We start from the raw sequence: 23926 nt of genomic DNA, 5'->3' as shown, positions 1-23926 counted from the left end.
TTTACTGGTCTATAATTCCCATTTTCCTTTGTAGCCCTTCCCGCATACGGGTACAAACATTTGCTACCCTCCACTCTTCCGGGACCTCACCATGGCTAACAATGATGCAAACATATCGCCAGGGCCCCCGCAATTTCTTCCCTAGCCACTTGTAGCGTTCTTGGATGTATCTGATCAGGACCAGGAGATTTATCCACCTTCATATATTCTAATACTTACAACACCCCCTCTTACGGTGATATGGATTGTCCTAAAGATTTCGCCATTAGCTTCCCCAAGGATCTCGCCCATCTCCTGCAGTTCCACTCTCTAGTTATTCTTTTTCCTTTAATATTCTTAAAGAGCCTCTTCAGATTCACCCTAATCTTCTCAGCCGAAGCCATCTCGTGCCTTTTTTCGCCCTTCTAATTTCCTTCTTCAGTATAATCCTGTATCCCCTATAAGGATCCAGGGATTCCCTTGATCTGAGCTGCCTATTCCTGAGCTATACCTCCTTCATTTTTCTGGTCAAACTTCAATATCTCTTGTTATCCAGGGTTTCCTACTCCTGCCAAACTTGCCCTTCACTCTCACAGGAACATCTAGACCTTGAACTCTAACTATCACACTTTTAAAGGCCCCCACTTGCCGGAGGTTCCTTTACCTGAAAACAAACAACTCCAAATCAATCCTTGCAAGATCCTGTCTAATTCCACCAAAATTCATCTTGCCCCAATTTAGAACTTAAACTGTGGACCAGTTTTGTCTTTCTCCATAACTACTTTAAAAAGTATTGAATTATGGTCATTGGTCCCAAAGTGCTCCCCCACTGTCACTATTTCCGAAGAGTAGGTTGAATTTTGCCCCTTCCTAAGTAGGGCCCTCTATATACTGCTTGAGGAACCTTTCCTGAACACACTTAACAAATTCCATCCCACCTCAGTTCTCCCCACTGGAGAAGAGATAACTCACAGGACAATTGGGACACTTCAATACCTCCAGCCCAAAACCAAGACTCCCCCCAACTTCTGCTATCAAGCTGCAGTACACAGATGATGTCTGGGTGTGCACACATTCAGAGACTAAGTTACATACCATTGTTGATGCATTCACAGAGGTGTAGGAGAGAACTGCCCTCAGACTAAACATACAGAAAACAAAGATTCTCTATCAGCCCACTTCTACCAAACACTGTTCCACAACCATCGAAATTTAGGCAAGCCCATGGATAACACAGATTATTTCCCTAGCTTTGGAAGCCTCCACTCGGTGTGAGTGGGCATAATGACGAAAGCCAGTATCGACTCCAATGCAACAATGCAGGCTTTAGACACCTGAAGGGCAGCATTTTCAAAGTCAGAGACCACAAAGCCAACAGTGCAGCCATGTCCCACCCTCCTGTACGCATCAGAAACATGGACCATGGACAGCAGACACTGCAAGTCCCTGGAGATTTATCACCAGCAATACCTTCCCAAAATCCTGTAAATCCAGTGACATTATAAACCTATCAATGTGAGCATCCTCTCCCAGGCCAGCATCCTGGTGTGCAGATACATAGATCCCTTAAAATGGCCACCCAAGTGGACAGGGTTGTTAAGAAAGCATATGGTGTTTTGGCTTTCATTAACAGGGGGATTGAGTTTAAGAGTCGTGAGATCTTGTTGCAGCTCTATAAAGCTTTGGTTAGACCGCACTTGGAATACTGCATCCAGTTCTGGTTGCCGTATTATAGGAAAGATGTGGATGCTTTGGAGAGGGTTCAGAGGAGGTTTACCAGGATGCTGCCTGGACTGGAGGGCTTATCTTATGAAGAGAGGTTGACTGAGCTCGGTCTCTTTTCATTGGAGAAAAGGAGGAGGAGAGGGGACCTAATTGAGGTATACAAGATAATGAGAGGCATAGATAGAGTTGACAGCCAGAGACTATTTCCCAGGGCAGAAATGGCTAGCACGAGGGGTCATAGTTTTAAGCTGGTTGGTGGAAAGTATCAAGGGGATGTCAGAGGCAGGTTCTTTACGCAGAGAGTTGAGAGAGCATGGAATGCGTTGCCAGCAGCAGTTGTGGAAGCAAGGTCATTGGGGTCATTTAAGAGACTGCTGGACATGTATATGGTCACAGAAATTTGAGGGTGCATACATGAGGATCAATGGTCGGCACAACATTGTGGGCTGAAGGGCCTGTTCTGTGCTGTACTGTTCTATGTTCTATGTTCTATCCTCAGTATTCAGTCCAGTTACAATATCTACCTGGCAATATGGAAAATTGTCCAGGTACGTCCACAAATCCAACCTTGCCAATAACCACCTCATCAGTCTACTCTTAATTATCTGCAGAGATGGAAAGTTTCAACAGTAGTACCTGGCAGCACTTAAATCAACAAATGTAGCACCAAGGAACCCCAGCAAAACAAGTCGACAAGAATCAGCAAAAACTCTCCATTAACCGGAGTCATACATACCAAAAAAACAAAAATGGTTGTGGTTGCTGAAGGTCCAGCATCTTATCTACATTACATCACTGCAGGCGAATTTCATAGCAGACAATTGAACTGTTCAGAGATGCTTTAGGACACAAAATTGGAGCAGGTGACAGTTGAACCTAGCCTTCTGGCCCAGAGGTAGGGACACTACCACTGCACCACACAGGCCCTTAAAGTACTGTCCTGGACCCAAACGTCTTCAACTATCAATAACCCTTGCTCAACCATACGGTCAGAGGTGAGAATGTTGATTGCACACAATGTTCAGCAACATTCACAACTCTTCAAAAACTGAAGTGATCCATTGCCAAAGATAGCAAGACAAAGACCCAATTCAGATTCGGACTATTAAATGTAACAGTTGCATCACTAAAGTGCCAAGCAACGACCATCCCAACAAGACACGTCACCCTTAACATTCAATGACCTTACCAATAGTTCAAAAGGGCAACTCACCCCCACCAGCATTTTCTCAAGACAATTCGAAACAAACAATATATTTCGGTCTAACTAGTGACACACACATCCAAAGAATCAACAAACTGAGGAGATTACACAAAGCAGTAATAATATGGCAGATGGAGGTTTATGTGGGCATGCACAAAACAGGATCCAGGAAAGACAAATCTGAATATTCTCCAAATGGAGAGAAGTTAGAAACTGTCAGAGACAAGAGATCTGGGTATCCACATAACTAAAAATCAGGAAACAGATACAAAATAAACTCAAGCAAGGCCAACATAATGTCAACCTTAAATGGGCAGGATTACAAAGGGAAGATGTTACATTTTAAGTGCATGGAATCTCAGTTGTACCTCACTTTGGATTACTGCGTGTTATCTGCACCACCATATGTTCCAATTGATATATTAGTTTTGGGTGGGGGGACTGTCTCACATATCTACTAGATTACAAGATAACAAACTTCCCTTTCATTTCTTTTCATACACACTATTGAGGGTCAATGTGATCAAGGTGATTAAAATCTTAAAAGAATTCAATATAGTTTGAACATTCAAAAATCAGAATCCCGGAAATAACCTGTTTTCAAAAAAAACGTTTGATTTGATAACTAGACAAAATTCAGACTATTGTCCAAAACCAGGACAATTGAGCTTTGAGCTAGCTCTTGGCATGTGTAAAATGGTTTCTGCTATAATCAAGTTAGAATTGCAACAATTGATGTCTTTAACTAAAAGGCAATGGAAAGTGAATTGAGAAGCCGGTGATAAATTTTATAAAATTATGGTGTTGCCAAATTGTGGATTAGTGACATTGTTGCTTATTTGGGAAGCCGAAAGCAATAATGTTTTTGTTCCAGAAATTAACATTTCTCTATTACAACTCATGCACAGTGTTCTTCAATTCAATAGTTCAGTTTTATATTTGTTACTAAAAATAGTTTAAAGCATAGTCTTACCTTCGTTTTCATTTGAAGCTGGGTATTCACAAGTTGATTTGACATAGTTTTGCAATTCCGCAGTTTCCGCCGATATGTGACATATTTTAGATTTGGAGATTCTTTTATGATGCCTTCCATTCTGCTGCTGGTTTATTTGCATTTGTTTTTATTCCCACAACCCAAAAAATGAAGAAGGAAGGAAGGAAAGAAGAAATTTTAACTGATATCATAATATTAAGAACCAGCTGCAAATATCAGAACTATCATTTGTTCCGTTAAAAAATCTAAAATGTGCTATGGAGTCCATTTTGAAATCTTAGCTATTCAAACATGAAAACACTTACAGAATCACGGAATAATAAATCACAGGAGGTCATTCAGCCTGGATAGTGTGTTTCAGGAACCAGTCACACCCATAAACTAATAACATCGAATTCCATGGTTAAGCACAGGCAATGTAAGCCAGGTACTAGGGTCAGAATTTAGCTTACAAGAAGCTGACCACAGCACCCTGGTCCAGAGCACTATGCAGGGATGGTGGTGGTGGGGATGTTTGGGCAGTGGAAGAGAAAGAAATATAGCAGTAACACAGGACAGCAAAGTTATGGGAATATAGACTGTTTCTGTAAGAGTTCTGAAGGCTGTGTTGCCTACCTGTCCCCAAGATTCAGGACATCTCTTCTTGGCTAGAGAGGAACCTGGAGTTGGTATGGGCAGATTCAGTTGATTTTCTCCACTTGAGAATAACGACATAGGTAAGACTACAAAAAATGAGGGACGACAAGTAGTTTGTGGGTAATTTAGAAAGCAGAGCTACAGAAAAGGAACAGTGTCCAGATAACTACATGAGCCATGTGAAAATTTGTGTACATAAAAACGAGAAATACATGACTCAAAGACTGATTTCAGTGAAACAGGATCCAATTAAAAGGGTGGTGGGAAAAGAGAGTAATGTTTGGTTAGGATGGGCTTCATCTAAAGCACACTGGGACGGGACCCTGGCAAATTGCATAACCTCGGCTTTAAATTAATTAGTGGAGGAAGAAGGGCAGTTTAAATGATGAAAGATACAAGTGGAGGTGCAGAGTATTGAAGAGCTGAGTGACAATCAAAATGAGACAGGTGGGGTAGGAAATATATGAAAAATGCAAAGGAAATTAGAACCAAAATGCTGACGATAGTATGTCAAAGCTTAACGCTCCTTAACTGAATGCACACAATACTTCGAATGAGATGGACAAGTTGACAGCACAAATAGAAAATAATTAATACAGCTTTAAAGCTTTTATGAATTTATGGCTGCTGGGTCATCAGACTAGGAATACAATATCCAGGGATATTTGCTTTTTCTAGAAGAATAGGTATAAAAGAAAAAATAGAGTTGAGATAATTTTGTTGATAATGGAAGGAATCAGTGCAGTCAGGAGTAATTATAATCTGCATTTGACGGGACAAACCAGATAGGCAAGAATAATATGGAAGCCTAATTTGTGAAGAGTATCAGAATCTGACTTTTGAGCAGATATTTTATAATGCTCAGCAAAAAAATTATTTCAGTCAAAAAGTACTTGATGAGAAGAACAAACCACCCATGGTTCACGAAGATGGTCAAGAGTTTCCAATCAAAAACTAAGGCATACAATGTGCAAAATCTATTGGTAGGCCAGAGGATTAGGAGTTTTTTTTAGCAATCTGAAAACTAAAACAAAACTGATAAAGAGGGAGCAAATTGATGAAGAAAGTGAATTGGAAAGAAATAAAAACAGCAAGAACTTCTTTGGGTATATACAAGAAAAAGTAACATGAGTGTGTAACCCTTGGGGATTGAAACTGGGAAATGGCAATAATGTAAACCAATATTTTGCATCGGTCTTCATGGAAGAGGGTACTAAGATCCAAAAAAGAACTAATAAGCAACATTCTGACGGGGAGAAAGATCTTCTAACTATTCCTATCACAAAGGACAAAGTATTTGACAAATGAATGGGAATAAAGGTAGGCAAGTCACCAAGATTTCATGGCCTCCATCCAAGGCTTTCAAAAGAAGTGATTGCAGAGACAATGGAGGTGTTGGTCAATATATTCCAGAATTTACTGGCAAATTTATTTCTAAGTTGCGTGGGCAATTGATCAGAGGGTCCACACACAGCGATCACCATACTGACGTTGTTCCCAAAGGAGAAAAATTAGCAGGAACACTGCTCACTAGACTCCCAGAGGGTTCTAAGGGATTGGTAAACTTTTAATGTGACACCCCGGTCTAGAGAGGCATAAGCCGGAAACTATAGGCTAATTTAGCCTAATACCTGGTGTTTGGAAAAATTGTTACAGATCACTATTAATGAAGAAATAGCAAGTCATTCAGAAAACATTAATACAATCAGAAAATCAACATGGTCTTATGAAAGGGAAATCAAGTTTAACAAATTTCCCAGAGTTCTTTGAGGATGCAACAAGTAGAGATGACAAAGGGGAACCTTTAGATGTTCTACATTTGAAAAGTTCCCCAAAAAAGGTTTGCAAAAGGTAGGAACTCATGGTACTGAGGATAATGTATTAGCATGGATTGAGGATAGGTTAACACACAGAAGACAGAATCAGGATTAATGGGTCTTTTACAGGTTAGAAAGTCATAACTCATGGAATGCCACAAAGATTAGTCCTACGGCCTCAATTATTTAGTGTATATAGCAAACTTTGTTTTAACTAGCACCTTATGAACTTACACTCTCAATAAACTGGCAAAAATTATAAACTTCAAATACTAGAAGCTTACTATAATATGCTGATCTCAACAATATGAGTAGTCATGTCAGGGTGCAAGTGAGAAGGCTCTCTGCCAATAAGTTTTATTTAAGGCAAAATTACATTGCTATGTAAGCGATTTATACTTTATTTAAAGTATAACCAGTTGTGTGTATATCCCCTGCATTACATTTATATTACTAGTGTGTGTTTTTACATTGATTGTGTGCACTTCTTGATCAATTGGAATATTTGATCAACGGTAAACTCCTGGTCCCATAGATACCAGGTGATAAAAAAGCTGCTGAGCATTAATGACTTGGAGAAGGGAATGGCGTGTAATGTATCCAAACTGGCTGACAGTTCAAAAATTGGTGAGAGAGCATTTTGTGTTGAAGATACAGGAATATGCATAGGAACGTAGTTCGACTGAGTGAATGAGCAAGAACTTGAAAGGTGGAATTTAATGTTGGAAAGTGCAAGTTTGTACCTTTCGGTTGTAAGAATCAAAAGAGAGACTATTATTAAAGTGGAGAGAGACTCCAAAAAGCTGCAGCACAGACAGATCTAGGTGTCATTATGCATGAAATACAATGTTAGCAGGCAGGTGCAGTAAGTAATTAAAAAGGCAAATGGAATTTTGGCCATCATTGCTTGGGGTTTGGAGTTAAATTTAGGGAATTCTTGTTACAATTGGAGAGGGTATGGGTGAGGCCATACCTGGAATACTGTGTACAGTCTTGATCTTCATGTTTAAGAATGGCTATACTGCCATGGGAAGCAGTTCAAAAGAGATTCACAAGGCTGACTGGGGTGAAGGTGTTGATTTAATCGACATAGATTCAGGCCTTTATTCATTAGAGTTTAGACAAATGATCTTATTGAAGCATTCATGATTTTGAGAGGGCTTGACCAGATGGATGTTTCCACTAGTAGGGCAATCTCAACCGAGGGAACATAGATTTAACAAATGTCTCTTTATTCTGCAGTTGAGGAATTGCTTCTCTAAAGGTAACGAGCATTTAGGGTGGCAGGGTGGTTAGCACTGCTGCCTCACAGCACCAGGGACCCAGGTTCAATTCCACCCTCTGGCAACCGTCTGTGTGGAGTTTGCACATTCTCCCCATGTCTGCGTGGGTTTCCTCTGGGTACTCCGGTTTCCTTCTACAGTCCAAAGATGTGCAGGTTAGGTGGATTGGCCATGCTAAATTGCCTGTAGTGTTCAGGGATGTGTAGATTGGTGGGTGCTGTGAGGGTCGGTGTGAACTTGTTGGGCTGAAGGGCCTGTTTCCACACTGTAGGGATTCTATGATCTGGAGTTCTCAATCCCAGAAAGCTGTGAAGATTAGATAACAAAAATGTATTTCAAAGTAGTAAATAGATGTTTGAAATATCAGGAAGTTGAGTTCTATGATGAACTGGCATGATAAAGGAGTTGAGGCCTGGTGCAACCAGCCATGATTTTTCTTGAAGAAGAGGGCAACACAAGAGGCCAAATGGACCAAACCTGGTCCTATTTCTTCTGATCTTAGCAAGTCTGTGCTGGCTCTTTTGAAGGGAAACCTAATAGGTTCCAAACTCTGCTTTATCCCAAATCCTGCAAGGTTTTCCTCCAATTGTTCATCCAATTTCAAACAGGTAGTGCAATCTAAATTCAAATCATACACTGAAAAGAAAAAATGCTTTCCCCAATGCTGCCTCCAATTCTTTTGTTAACCAGCTCATATCATACAAGAAATCATTTAAAACTATAATATCCGTCAGACCTCCATGCCAGCTCAAGTAATTAAGAAGCAAAAACCACTTTTTACAGCAATATTTTGTTTGAATTCAGATAATATGTAATAGATATTCCAAGAGTTATTCAGCCTAGATTTGGAAAACAGGAATATTCCAATAAATCCTCTCTCTTAAAAAGTTAAAGATGAAGCTATTATGAAATAAAACTATAGAATCAAAATATATTCCAATTTTTCCTCAAAGGACAGGTTTTCTTCCATTCTTTTAAGAAGCTTTGCCCCTTCCCTCCTCAATGGATATTCATGTACATCAGTCCAGCTTTCTAGTGGCTTAATGAAAAATAAAACTGGAAAAATATTCTTTGCACAAGTTATCAAGTTTAAAATTGCAGGTCTGTAAAAAGTATCTGGTGTACCAAAAAAAACTCCTTCTTTCTGGCTACAGTTGCTGGTTTCGAGATGTGAAATGTTGTGTCAATTTTGTGGAAGTTACCTTTGAATTAACAGATACTCATGTGCTGTCAGGATGATTTCAAATATTTCGCAAAGATTTCAACTTACTAAATAAGCCAGGGCAGCACGTGCCAAGTTGAAGAATCTATTTGGACCCAGGTGATGAAGGTTTCAATTTCAAGCCGCTACCCTGTGTGGTATATGCTCGATTACTATACCAGCAGTTATTCACAGGTATTTTAATATGTATATAGTCTATAATTTTTAGTCATGCAAATGAACTGAACCAATTTCAAATCTATAGTAATCTTCCTCAATAGCAGACTGCAATGGATTTTTAATAAAGCTTGCCTGCATTTTTTGCAGTATGAATGCTACCCTGTGCTATAATAATCCGGTTAGAGATTTCCCCCTTTTGGCAGGGCTGGCATGTAATTATATCCATCAGTGGTACGCATCAGGAAATTGTGGACCATAATCACAAACTATTATCCATTAGCTTAAATAAATGGCTTAGTCATAGTCAAAATGCTCACTTTCCTAAAATCTGTTAACTGGTTGGCATATTACAGCACACCATTGGGTGAAGCCAAGCTGGATATCTCTCTCACATATATATGCTGCCATATTCCTTTTATGTAGCAATATTTTTCCTACACAATAACAGATAATGTGTGAAAAATTGGTCTGAAGTTTCTTGTTTGTATCTGTGGATGTGCTAAAAGATTACATCAGAAATTGTTCAAAATACATAACATACATTCTTAGTTACTTATATTCCCACTGAAATTCTGTCAAATATCCCAGAAGAACATTAGCATTTTCTCACTGGAGGACAAACAAGATAACAATATGTACCTAGTAACAGGAACAAAATAATTTTCTTTGTCTTGCGTAAACATGCAGTTTTCCCGACATTCATCTTCTGTGGAAAGTGAGCTATAGTTTTTATCACGTAAAACTCCTCGGCCTCTGACTACATAAGAATGTTGTTTTTTCCTGTGACTTTTGCTATTTGTTGGTTTTCCAACATTTTTCTTTGCTGTTGCTTTAGCATTTGAAACATTCAGCAATACTTTCTGTTTCCTGGAAAAAGATGAGAATATAAGATTTGAAAAGATATGTTGTAAACAAAAAGATCAACATTGAGAGTGTTTTATATAACATGCTGATTAGAAAAAAGTAAATGTCAGTATTTTCATGTTCAAAAAAAGCATTTGCTCAGGCCTTGAAATTTCACAAATAACTCCATACACAAAAATATTCTGAAACCTGATCTAAATGTTCAGTGTACCTTTCCTACCTTCTCCAATATTTCATTGCCTGCAAACTGCCTAACAAAGCATGCGTAAACTAAAATAAAGCACTCAAAGAAAGCTCTAAATGTTGGCCTCATTCCATGCCAAAACTTCTAATTTTTTAAGTGGCTATTCAGAACTGTATAATGTACCATAATATTCTAAACGTGAAGTTCAATTGAAACTGAAGCTAAAATTATATTATCACTTGATTAAACAGTGCATCCCCATCACAGTTATGGAAACATTATGCAGGCAGTGTGTCTCTTACAATTCCTGGTTTTACACTAAACATTCTACTTGAGTTCAGCATCACTGACTACTCTCAAAAGGGTATGGTGGCAGCTTAAAATTTAGAATCAAAATTAAAACTAAAACTATAATAAACCAACTAGTAATTGCAGCACCAATGAAGAACTAGAATATGAATAATGAAGTTGCCTCACAGCATGAAGCTAGAGATCTGACTTCAAGCAGCCCTTGTGCAGTAAGGACAACCAGTTACATTTGCATCAAGGGTATAAACGCAAGTTGAAGGCCACTACACACAGGTCGAGAAAGACTGCTTGACAATTGTCTTTGCTTGTAACATTTTCATCAAGACCCACTTGGAAAAGTCAATCTGACCAGTGAACTCAACTACAAGCACAACTTGATGACCCATAGTCTTATTGTCAATTGTTGTAAGAACCTAGCTGGTTCATTAATGTCCACTAGGGAAAGAAATCAGTCATACTTAACTGGTTTGGCCTATATGTGACTCCAGAGCCAAAGCAATGTGGGTGGCTATTAACTGTCCTCTGAAAGGGCCTAGCAAGCCAGCCAGTCACTCAGTCATTTCAAACCTCTAAAAAGTCGAAAGAAAAGCATTGAAACTGGACAGACAACATGGCATCAACCTAGGAACCAGCAACAACTATGGCAAGGTCAACTCTATCATCACTGCAGTCTTCCTTCCTAAGATGTGCAGGCTAGTGCCAAACTTGGGAAGACAATCTTGTGAGACAGCCTGACACAATCATAGTCATAGAATAATATGTTACACACAAAAACTCTCAGACAAGACCATCACTAGATATGTTCTGTCCCACTGGCAAGGCAGACTTAACAGGTGGGGCCACAGTGATTAACAGTCCAGAGCGAGTTGCCTTGGGAGTCTTCAACATTGGCTCTGGACCTCATCTAGTCTTATGGCATCAGGTCAAACATGGATACCAATGTCCTGCCGATTACTACCTACTACACCCTGCCTCACCAATGAAACTTCCGTCATATTAACCATCATTTGAAAGAAGCACTGAGAATGGCAAGGCCACAAAATGTACTCTAGATTAGGAATTTGAATCACCAAGAAAGGCTCAAGAAACACCACAAATGGCTGAGTTGGTCAAGTCCACTTGGGTTGTGGACAGAATCTGCAGCAGGTAGTAAATGGGAAACAAGAGGGAAAAATATACTTTACCTCATACTCACCAACCTGCCTGTCACAGATGTAAATGTCGATATTGTCCTTGTGGAGTTCTATCTTCACATTGAGGAAACTCTCCTTTGCTCAATGGATTGGATTTCAAACAGATGAAGCAACTCAAGACAGGCATCCATATGCCACTATGTGCCATCAGCAACCACCCCATGCCCTGACATATGTCCAGCTCTACTGCTCGTAAGATGCTGCTTGGCCTGCTGTCTTCAATCAGCTCCACACTTTGCTATCTCAGATTCTCCAGCATCTGCAGTTCCCATTATCTCTGAAGCCAGAGGATCAACCCTGGTTCAATGAGGAGTGCAGGAAGGCTGGCCAAGCACAGCACCAGGCCTGCCAAAAAAATGAATTGGCAACCTGGTAAAGCAAGCAGCTGACTAGTTGCTGCCCAACAGCACAAGTAGCAAGTAATTCCACAAAAACAGGCAAGATCCAAGTTCTGCAGTCCTGTCACAGCCACTTATGAATGCTCGTGAACAATTAAACAACTCCAGAAATATACATCTATCCTCAATGATGGAGGGAGCCCATAAAAATCAGTGATAAAGATCAGGCTAGAAAACTTGCAGTAACTGCTGAGTGGATGGTCCATCTCAGCATTACAATATTCAGAGGCTGAGGAGTGACCTTATAGAGGTTTATAAAATCATGGCTGACCATGGATAGGGTGAAGAGTCAAAATCTTTTTTGGACGAAAGGGGGTTCAAAAACTAGAGACCATAGGTTTAGGGTGAGAGAGAAAAAATTTTTTTTGATGATTTTTGAATGACGATTTATTGTCACTTGTACTCTACAATGAACAACACAGTGAAAAATTGCAAAAAATTTCAACGGTGCCATTTGAATATTTAAAGAATAAAAAGATAAACCTGAAAGAGTCCAGAGACGGTAATCACTGCAGATGTTGGAGTCAGAAATAACAGAGTGGAGCTGGAGGAACACAGCAGGCGAGGCAGCATCAGAGGAGCAGGCAAGTTGAAACCTGAAGAAGGGTCCCGACCCGAAACATCAACTTTCCTGCTCCTCGGACGCTGCATGGCCTGCTGAGTTCCTCTGGCTCCACACTGTTATGTACAAGCTGAAAGAGTTCATCTTTGTTCTGCTACCTCCATCATGAGTCCTGAGCCAGCCGAACAATGACAGCCAGGCTGCCACTCCTCCACCTCCTGAGCCAGACCCACCAATGTCAGAGGTGCCATCTCTTGGTCACTAGGCCCACTTCATCACAGGCCACCGATGCTAGGTCCTGTGCTGGATCCACATTCACTCCACAACAGGAGCTCCCAGCTCCACTAACGCTACCTTGCCAACAACCAGGAGACACTGGCTCTGGGCCTATCACAATTAGGAGCTGCTGCCACCACCACCATGTCAATAACTAGAAGTCTCCGGTCTGGGCCTACCAGGAGTCCCTGGCTTTGCTCAAGCCATCACCTCATTGATACCTGGAGTCCTCACTCTGGGCCTATAACAACCAGGAGTCTTCAGCTCCGCTGCCAGGCCAGACCGCTACCTTGCCAGAAGTCCCGCTCTAGCCACTCTTCCATGATGTCACCTTCTCTGCCGCTGCTGACAGCAAGAAAAGGGCTCAGTGATGAGCACTGCTGCACTACTGCACCGAACCCAGGAGCCTGGGTTCAATTCCACCCTCGGGTGACTGCCTACGTGGAGTTTGCACATTCCCCCTGTTTCTGTGTGGGTTTCCTCCCACAGTCTAAAGATGTGCAGTCTAGGTGAATTGGCAATGCTAAATTGCCCATAGTAATCAGGGATGTGTAGCTTAGGTGGATTATAGGGGGACAGGTCCGGCTGGGATGCTCCGAGGATCGGTGTGGACTTGTTGGGTCAAAGGGCCCGTTTCCATGCTGTAGGGATTCTATGAAAATGAAGAAAAAGAAAGATGACAAAAAGGGCAAGGAAAGATGGGAGGAAGTGGCTGCCTGGACTTGTCAAGCCCAGGAATCCGAACACTGCTTACCTGGCCAGTGCTACCATTTTGGAGGGCGCTGCATATATGGAATGAGCTGCGAGAGCAAATGTCGGTATAATTACAACATTTATAAGGCACTTATATGGATACTTGAATAATAAGGGTTTAGAGAGATACGGGCCAGATGCTGGCAAATGGGACTTGATCAGTTCAGGGTATCTGGTCAGCACAGACAAGTTGGACCGAAGGGTCTGTTTCTATGTTGTATAACTCTATGACTCTATTCCACCATATCACGGAGCCAGTCTTCAGTCAACGTGATCCCTACCATGTTTAATAAAGAAACAGCTAAAGGCACAAAATATTGCAAAGGTTAGAGTACCTGACAATACTATTGTGCGCAAGAATGAACGCACCCCTAGTCAAGCTGTCACACCAAATCTACAACATTCGCAAAGTGGTAAATTCCCAGCTATATCCTGCACACAAAAAGCAGGACAAACCAAATTGGTTAATTAGTGCCTCATCAGTCTACTTTACATCATCAGTAATAAGAACAAAGAACAAAGAAACCTACAGCACAGGAACAGACCCTTCGGCCCTCCAAGCCTGCGCCGATCAAGATCCTCTGTCTAACCTGTCATCTATTTTCTAACGGTCTGTGTCCATTTGCTCCCCGCCCATCCACGTACCTGTCCAAATATATCTTAAAAGACGCTAACGTGTCTGCGTCTACCACCTCTGCTGGCAACGCGTTCCAGGCACCCACCACCCTCTGTGTAAAGAACTTTCCACGCATATCTCCCTTAAACTTTCCTCCTCTCACTTTGAACTCATGTCCCCTAGTAAGTGAGTCCCTCACTCTGAGAGAAAGCTTTTTGTTACTCACCCTGTCTATACCCCTCATGATTTTGTAGACCTCAATCAGGTCCCCCCCTCAATCTCTGTCTTTCTAATGAAAATAATCCTGATCTACTCAACCTCTCTTCATAGCTAGCACCCTCCATACCAGGCAACATCCTGGTGAACCTCCTCTGCACCGTCTCCAAAGCATCCACATCCTTTTGGTAACGTGGTGACCAGAACTGCACACAGTACTCCAGAAGTGGCCAAACCAAAGTCCTATACAAGTGCAACATGACCTGCCAACTCTTGTACTCAATACCCCACCCAATGAAGGAAAGCATGCCATATGCCTTTTTGACTACCCTATTGACCAGCGTTGTCACCTTCAGGGAAGAATGGACCTGACCATCCACATGTCTCTGTTCATTAATTTTCCCTAGGACTTTTCCATTTACTGTATAGTTCACCCTTGAATTTGATCGTCCAAAATGCATCACCTCGCATTTGCACGGATTGAACTTCATCTGCCATTTATCTGCCCAACTTCCCAGTCTATCTATATTCTGCTGTAATCTCTGACAGTCCCCTTCACTATCAGCTACTCTACCAATCTTAGTGTCATCTGCAAACTCGCTGATCAGACCACCTACACCTTCCTCCAGATCATTTACATATATCACAAACAACAGTGATCCCAGCACAGATCGCTGCGGAACACCACTGGTTACAGGTCTCCAATTTGAGAAACTCCCTTCTACTACTACCCTCTGTCTCCTGTTGCCTAGCCAGTTTTTTATCCATCTAGCTAGCACACCCTGGACCCCATGTGACTTCACTTTCTCCATTAGCCTGCTGTGGGGAACCTTATCAAACGCCTTACTGAAGTCCATGTACATGACATCTACAGCCTTTCCCTCATCAATCAACTTTGTCACGTCCTCAAAGAATTCTATTAAGTTGGTAAGACATGACCTTCCCTGTACAAAACCATGTTGCCTATCACTGATAAGCCCATTTTCTTCCAAATGGGAATAGATCCTATCCCTCAGTATCTTCTCCAGTAGCTTCCCTACCACTGACGTCAGACTCACCAGTCAATAATTACCTGGATTATCCTTGCTGCCCTTCTTAAACAAGGGGACAACATTAGCAATTCTCCAGTCCTTCGGAACCTCACCCATGTCTAAGGACGCTTCAAAGATATCTGTTAAGGCCCCGGCTATTTCCTCTCTCAGAAATTGTCAACAGCGCAAATAAACAGCACTTGCTTGGTATTAACCTGCCCACTGACACTGTTTGGGTTCTGCCAGGCCATCAATTCACAAGTGAAGAATTCAGCCACTCCACAAAAGGACTAGGAAATAGAACACTACACATCATCACTACACTGTCCCCAGTCAAATGTATAGGCTTAGGCAGCAGAGAAAACTGAAAGAGCCAGACAGAAATAGATTATGTCCAACTTAGATGTAAAAAAGACAATCCGAGTGGAGAAACACACCTATTGCAACAGTGGAAAATATTGATATTGTAGTGTATCCAAACCACATTTTCAATAGCCATAAAGCACTGAATTGGGAAATAACAGGCATGAGTAACAATTTCAAAGTGAAATGGCAGAAAGCCATATCTCTCTTCAACAAAACTGACAAATCATTGTCAGAGTTGAGTATTGTCAAGCGAATCAGCAAACAAATCTTGAAAACTCAACAGTCAACCCTTTTCTGATGAAGGGTCTAGGCCTGAAGCATCAGCTTTTGTGCTCCTAAGATGCTGGTTGGCCTGCTGTGTTCACCAGCTCCACACTTTGTTATCTAGTCAACCCAAGTCAACAACTTGGGACACCATCTTGGACAAATCAGGACTCTGCCCCCACAGAATTTCCAAAAAAAATGAGACAACTCTTTGAGAGAAGAATCTCCTTCTCATTTTAGTCTTAAATTGACATAAGTTAGTCTTAAAATTCTGAGATGATGCCCCCGGTCCTAAATTCTCCCATCTCTCAACATGTACTCTGTCAAGTCCCTTAAGAATACTGTCCATTTAAGTGGATGACCTCTATTCTTCTAGCATCCAATGAGTAGAGTCCCAACTCGTTTAACCTTTACAAATAAGACAATTCCTCCACACAGGGATCATCCTAGTGACCCTTCTCTGAACTGCCTCAAATGAAAGTAAATATTTTAAATAAGGGGACCAAAACTGCTCATAGTATTCTGTACAGCTTGCTACTTCATTCTTATGTTACCTCCTGGTTTCCACACCCTGCACAATGTAATTAGCAAGATAGGCTCCTTCCGATACCAGTGTGACCTCAATGCCCCATTTATCTAAAGGCCTCTCCTCCATTTTTTTCCAGCCATGCACACAAATCTGTTTTATCCTATTGCTTCTACAGTGTTGCTGCACTTTAGCTTTCCCTGATACCCTTAACAGAGCAGTGGAAACTGTGGACTTCAGTGCTTTGGCTCATGATTATAAGTGACAAGATACTGTAGCGAATTATCTTCTCACTTTTACTGGACTTAGCACATAGCGCAATCCAAAAATTACCACTTCTGAGGTCTTGATCGCTCATTCCCTACCTAGCTGCCTGAACGCTGATTGCAGGACTGCATCCTCCCATCTGTACATGATGCTGATTCAGAAGAGGACCACATCTAGTAGCTGTTCACCTCCCCCTTCCACCGCCTGATGTGCAACCATTCAGTGATATCCTCGGCCGGGGCAGACCCGGCAGAAACGCCTGCCTAGCCAAACTCCTATCACGATTCCACGCACGTCCATGAGGATCATGACTCTCCACTCTTCCCAATGAAAAGCAAATGACAGCTTGTGCACCTTTTCTTTTTGGATTTGAAGGACGGGTTATTGCTGCTGCTGCTGGAATGGCCACTGTTATCGATGGAGTCTGACGACGAGAAAAGATGTTCTCTGCCCGTCTCGGGACTCAACCACTTGGGTGCTTTCACGGTCCGCTGTCTGTATTTCCCGTAAGTCCGTACCAAAGCCGGGCGGCCACCGGCCTGCGTCTTCATCATCCCGGGCGAGCAGCTGAGAGCCAAAAGCTCGAGCTCGCAATCGACTAACCGCCTCGCCGTTTGAATTTCTTCTCCCCTGATTGGACGGCCTGGTGGCAACGCTGCGTGTTAATTGGATCTCACTTTCGGATGTGCGTCAGAGACGAATGTTTGGTGGTGTGTCGCAGTTGAGGGCATGGCGGAGCGTTTTAGATTGTGTGTAAGGGTCAGTCAACCTGAAACGTTAACTCTGTTTTTGACCGATGCTGTCAGACCTGCTTAGCTTTTCCAGAAATTTCTGTGGCTTTCTTTGTAATTTTTTCATTACATGGGTGTTGGGTAATATTCATATTTGTGTTGGGAGTTTGCCTAGGTGACGATTTCATAAATGGAATACAATATTTGTTCCAGTATTGTATATTTCTGTTGTTCCTTTTTTTTTGTACAGTTACGTACGCAAAATTATTTGGATTTTTACGGAAAGTACAACGCGGAGTTAGTTATTTGCCGGAAGTTGCTGTCCTGATTCGCAAGGGGCTTGGTAATTTTTTTTTAACACTTCATGGAGAGTTTATAAGACCATGAAGTGTAGAAGCAGAATCGGGCCATTCGGCCCAACAAGGTTGCTGTACCATTTTTTCGTAGCTGACATAGAATCAAACGATCTCTGAAGTGTGGAACAGGTCATTCAGCCTATCGAGTCCACTCCAACCCTCCAAAGAGGATCCTATCCAGACCCACCTTCCTTCCCTATTCCTGTAACCCTGCATGTTCTATAGCTAATCCATCAAGCCTGCACCTCCCTGCATACTGTGGGGAATTTAGCATGTTCAATCCACCTAACTGCACATCTTTGAACCTGTGTTTCTCAACTTTATCTCTTGCCTTCTCCTGTTAGCCCTTGATCCCTCCCCACCTTAGTAATCAACAAATCTATCTATCTCTGTCTTAAGTACAGTCAGTGAACCTTTTGCAGCACATCTTTCTGAGTTCCCACAGATTAATCACCCTCTGGCAATAGAAATTCCTCCTCATCTCAATTCTAAAGGATCATCCCTTCACTGAGGTTGTGCCCTTGGGTTGTAGTGTCTCTTGGTGGAAACCTCTATGCCTGCTATCCAGGTTTCTCAGTATTCTGTAAGTATCATTTAGATTCCTGCTGCTGCCCCCCCCTCCCCAATTTCTGATCACTGTCAATCTTATTACAGTCTCCTCAGCTTTTTCCTTCAGAACCCTGGAGTGTAACCCAGCATTGTCTCCTTTGTGATGGCATCTAAACTCACCTCTGCCCAAAGACTCTTGAAGTTCTGGTATACTGCTGGTGTCTTCTACTGTGGAAACTTGTGCAAAGTAGCGTCGGGGGAGCTGCAGGGAAGTAGCAGAATGCTGGTGTTAGGTGGACATCAGTAGTAGGTACAACCAACTCCTACATCTAGTGCTGAAGAAGGGTAATACCCGAAACATTGACTTCTCCTTTTTCCAGATGCTGCTTGGCTTGCTGTGTACTTCTAGCCTTCTGTTTATCGACCTTCTCCCTATCCATGCCCTCCTGTCTGCTTCGTAGCCTTCTTTGCTCTAAGGGAAACAACTCCAGCCTATACAATCTCCCAGCAGCCCAGGCAACATCCTCCTGCATTACTTCTGCACTTTCTGTCTTGCAGTTACATCCTTCCTATTGTGTGGTAACCAAAACAACACACAGTAATCTAGCTGTAGCATAACAGCATATAGATCTCCATTATAACCAACTTGCTTTTGTAGTCAGTGCCTTGACTAATAAAGGCAAAAATCCCATCTGCTGCCTTAACCAACTTATCTACATGTCCTGCTGCCTTCAGGTATCTCAAGCCATGTGTACCAAGGTCCCTCCAATCCTCTGTAATTCCTGGGATCCTACTTTTTCAACATGCACTCACTTGCTTTGTTAGCTCCCTCAAAATGCATCACCTCAGATGTTGCTAGTTATGGAGGGTTTGAGTTATAAAGAAGAAAGGCTGGGATTTTTTTCATTGGAGCATAGTTGGTTGAGAGGTGACCTGATAGAAGGTCATAAAATAATGAGGGCAATAGATAGAGCTCATGATAGTTGTCTTTTCCCTAGGAAGGGGGATTTCAAGACCAGTGGGCACATTTAAGGTGAGAGGAGAGAGATTTTTAAAAAAGATATGAGGGGCAATTTTTTTTTACACAGGGAGTGGTTCGTGTGTGGAATGAACATCTTTAGGAAGTGGTAGATGTTGGACCAATTTAAGACATTTTTTGATAAGTACACAAATAGGAAAAGTTTGTAGGGATAAGGCCTAGGAGCAGGCAGGTGGGACTACTTTAGTTTTGGATTATGTTCGGCTTGGACTGAAGTGTTTGTTTCCGTGCTGTATGATTCTGATTAGGACAGTGACACTCACTTTTCAGCATTAAATTCAATTTGACATTACTTTACCCATCTGACTAATCTGTTTATACTGTCTTGTAGTCTCAGTCTTTCCTCTTCGCTACCTGTCACACTACCGATTTTAATGTCAGCTGTAAACTTACTGACCATTCATGTCTAGATCATTAATCCGCACTACAAACTGCAAGGGACCCAGCCACGTCGCCTCTAATTTTCTTTTTGGCTGTGTGGCCTCCAATGTTCGGAAACCATCAGTTAATACTGTGATTGCTATGGAGGACCTTACCATGCAGTTTAGTGGGAACATGGGATGCAGCACCAAACCCTGTGGGATGCCACTTGATGCAGGCTTCCAGTCGCCAAAACGCCCTTTGATCATCACCCTCTGTTTCCTGCCAGTAAGCCAGTTTTGGATTCAGTTTGCCAGTTTGTCTGGGATCCTATGAGCTCTTAGCTTCTTAACAAGTCTGCCGTGCCATAATGAAAGAAATACCCCTAAAATGCCTTCAGCTGTAAAATTCGAAGACCGGAATAGAGAGGATGGATGCGGGAAATACATTCGAGAAGGTGGAGGAGTCCAAAATAGGATAAACTACTTAAAACTGAGATGATAAATTTCTTCACCCAGAGTGAAGGTGGAAAAGCTGTGGAATTTGCCACCACAGGACATAGCCAAGGCCAAGGCGTTGTATGGTTTCAAGAAGTTAGATATAGCACTTGGAGTGAAAGGGATCAGAGGATATGGGGGGAAAAACAGGAGCAGGCTATTGAGTTAGATGATCAACCATGATCATAATGAATAGCAGAGCAGGATCAGATGGCTGAATGGCCCACTTTTGCTCCTATTTTCTATGTGTCTATTATATTTAACATTTATTCTCTTATTGTAAATGCTGCTTTTTATATTTTTGTGTGTGAACCAAAATAGTAAGAGAGACTTTAGTAACCAAAGAATCATCTTCACAAATGCTGTAGACAGATCTATTGAACTGCTTTCCCAGTCTTCTCCTCTGCCCCCCAACACCCATGTTTATATGTATTAGTGTGTATGTGTTTGTATGTAAAATTTTATAAAGGGGTTAGTGTTTAAACCAGTGGAGTTATATGCCAACGTTTCATAATTATTTACCTGTAATTGGGATCTCCTTTTCTATAATAAATAGTAATTATTTTTAAATAAGAAAGCTGGTCCATGCTTTGTCAACCTGGGTCTAAAAGACAGGTAAATTGAGAAATTTTGCATATTTTTATAAAGAATCTTTTAACTTTCATGACAACTTCAGGAAAACCAGCTCTTGATCTCCAGAGTGGTACCCCAGTGAGGTACCAATCTGGGGACCTGTTTAAATCCCACCGTGGAAGGAATTTGAATTCAATAAATATCTGGAATTAAGATTCTTATGATGACAATGAATCCATTGCCAATTGTTGGAAAAACACATCTGGTTCACTGATGGCCCTTAAGGAAGGAAACTGCCATCCTTACCTGGTATGTCCCATATGTGACTCCAGACCCACAGCAATGTGGTTGACTAATAACTGTCCTCCGGACAATCAGGGATGGACAGTGAATGTTTGCCACAGCCAGTGATGCCCTCATCCTGTGAATGAATTTTTAAAAAACTTCCCACTACCGTTGAACAATTGCACCTACATTGGCCTCTGTTCCCCAGTCTTTGCATTGAAAATTCTCGTGCTTCCATTTAAATATGTTCATGGCCCAGCCCTTACAAATTTCTGTAACTTAATCCACTAATAGGTGCAAGAATTGAATCCATATAGTTGGCATCAGCGCATCACAAACTGTTCAACCAGATGACTGAGCTAACTAACCCATTTCTTGCCTTCAAATATCTAGGTCCTGTACATACAGCAGAAGAAGTTAAGAAAAGAATTCCTATTTCATTTCAAGGCCTTGCTTAAATTCTATGTCTTTCACCAAGCTTTCACTCACTCCTTTGTTTCAGAACACTTTTGTCTAATTACATCTCTGAAATTCCATTTTTTAGCAAGAAATCTGGTGCTTAAATGCAAGTCGTTGAAAGAAAAAAGTTGCAATACTGTTCTGATTTCTGTGAACCCAAAAGCATTTACTGCTAATAAATACTTCTCATTACAATATAGGGAAATGCCACAGGCCTTTATGTTTTCAAAAACACAGGTGCCACAAATCTTAATGGCATACTTGAACATTTAATACTGGTTTGAAATTGTATAATTCCCACCCGAAATCATTGTGGGTATACCTTCACTACAATTCAAGGAAATGATCCCCACTATCACTGACCTAGGGTAGTTAAGGATTCACTGTAAGGCCAGACCTCCAGTGGCATCCATATTTCATGTATGGTTAGCCATTACTTAAAATTATAGTTATGTTCTTTAAAATCATGAACATAAGTGAAACTACTTGAAAATGGAATTGGGTGCTATTGGGTCTTCATTATATGAAAAAATTCAAAATATTAGGCTCTGTAGGTTAAGATATTTTACGTTAAATTCCTGTATTAGTAAAATAAACAATTTCTACAATAGAGTAAATTTAAAGATATATAAAAGTGTGACTTTCTGCATACAATACTATACCTCCTGCTCACGGCCAGCCCTGTTTCCCGAATGTCCTGCTTTCTGCATGTCCCGCTTCCTGGTCATTGAAGATCTTTCCCCTCCCTGACCCTTTGACTTGTGGTCCATACAGAAAAGAGATGTGTCATGCAAGCAACTGAACTTAGTCATCCTTGATATCTTTCCAGCCAGCAAGACAGGGAGGAAGGCTAGCGCCAGAGTTCTGCAGCTCCATTGTATTTATGTGGGTTCTGGAGTTGGTGCCAACCAAAAAGGGCCCTTCAACCTCTTACTAATGGCTGATAAATACATGTTGTTAGGCAGCAGCTTTGATGTGGCCTAGAACAAGTGGTGGCTGAAGCAGATGGTCTGGACCCTGGTCCTTCCTAATGCACACCTGAAACTGAAACACCTTGGGCTCCACTTTCAGGAGTGAGTGAAGTGTGAGTCAGTCAGTGTGGAGTCATTCTAAAATATTGCCAATCATGTGGTCATAGTTATGTTCTTTACTTATTTCAATGAAAAATCTTTTAACAGAACTTGAGTCCCTGAATTCCAAATCTAGAATGAATACCTCAGTTATTGCTGACTACTCTAAATGGCTTAACAAAATCAACAGTAAGGACATTTCCTCATGTGCCTCTAATCCATCATATGTGACAAATGCATGCTGGGTCTTAGTAAAATATCGAACACAAATTTTCAACGGATCCAGAGCAAACAAGCACAAAAAACGCATTCAGCAAGTAAAGCAGGCCTTGACGTTGCTGTGAAATTAAACTTGAATCTATAAGATATCTCAGAAGCTTTGTGAATTGCATTCTCTGATTCCAAGCAGGATAAATGGTTACTAAAGTAATGTTAAATAAAAGACTGGAACATAAACTTGTTCAGTTTATCAGCCAAATTCCTCTAAATTGCAACGTTTCAAATTCTTCTGACAATAAAATTAAATGGACGCAAAAACACTGCAAAGACAAGTATTTTCAGTCCAGCGTACTTCCAGTTGGCTAATTCTAAAAGATCCAAAGTTGGAGGAAATGAGCCTCATTTCCAGGAAACGGAGTCAGAGGAAGGAGCCCCAAGCGGTAAGCACACAGAGTAACTGAAGTCAAACTGAAAATGTGACATTGCAGGAGAGCTGTGACTTGATTGGTAGGAAATTGCAAACCCAATTAATAAATTAACAAACTAATGAGGGATTAACTAAATAACAAATTCATTAACAAAGTAGCAATGGCTGGGCAGATGATATGTTGTCGTTGTATGATGTGGGAACTGGCAGATCTGATCGTGAGTTGCAGTGACCATATCTGCAGCAAGTGTTAGTTGCTGGAAGAATTTCAGCTCAGAATTGATAAGCTGGAGTCCATGTTTCACACACTGCGGCACATCCGGGAAGGGGGACTAACTTGGATGTTTTGTTTCACACATAGTAGATTAACTTGAATTCAGTCAGTGGTCAGGGACAGCAGGGTGTGACTGCAAATGAGGCAGGTAAAGGAGTCCTGTATTCAGGCACAGAGGAGCCTCAGCTTTTGACCTTGTCCAACCGGTACAAGGTACTTATTCCCTGTGTTGATGAGGAACAG

General features: G+C 41.4%; 1 protein-coding gene across 2 annotated transcripts in view; it reads right to left on the bottom strand.

The window, feature by feature from the left end:
• The window catches only part of haspin (histone H3 associated protein kinase), a 61138-nt gene extending 43696 nt beyond the window's left edge, over nt 1–17442 (bottom strand). For both annotated transcript variants that reach the window (XM_048562336.2, XM_048562419.2), the window contains exons 1-3: nt 17199–17442; nt 9659–9886; nt 3882–4008 (exon numbers count right to left, since the gene is read on the bottom strand). In XM_048562336.2, the coding sequence (XP_048418293.1) occupies nt 3882–4008; nt 9659–9886; nt 17199–17398 (555 nt within the window). In that variant the 5' untranslated portion in view covers nt 17399–17442. The remainder of the gene's footprint in view (nt 1–3881; nt 4009–9658; nt 9887–17198) is intronic.
• Nucleotides 17443–23926: the final 6484 nt, after the last annotated feature.

The sequence above is a fragment of the Stegostoma tigrinum genome, chromosome 1, assembly GCF_030684315.1.
Source record: "Stegostoma tigrinum isolate sSteTig4 chromosome 1, sSteTig4.hap1, whole genome shotgun sequence".
NCBI lineage: Eukaryota > Metazoa > Chordata > Chondrichthyes > Orectolobiformes > Stegostomatidae > Stegostoma > Stegostoma tigrinum.
This window is presented reverse-complemented; position numbering and strand designations above follow the sequence as displayed.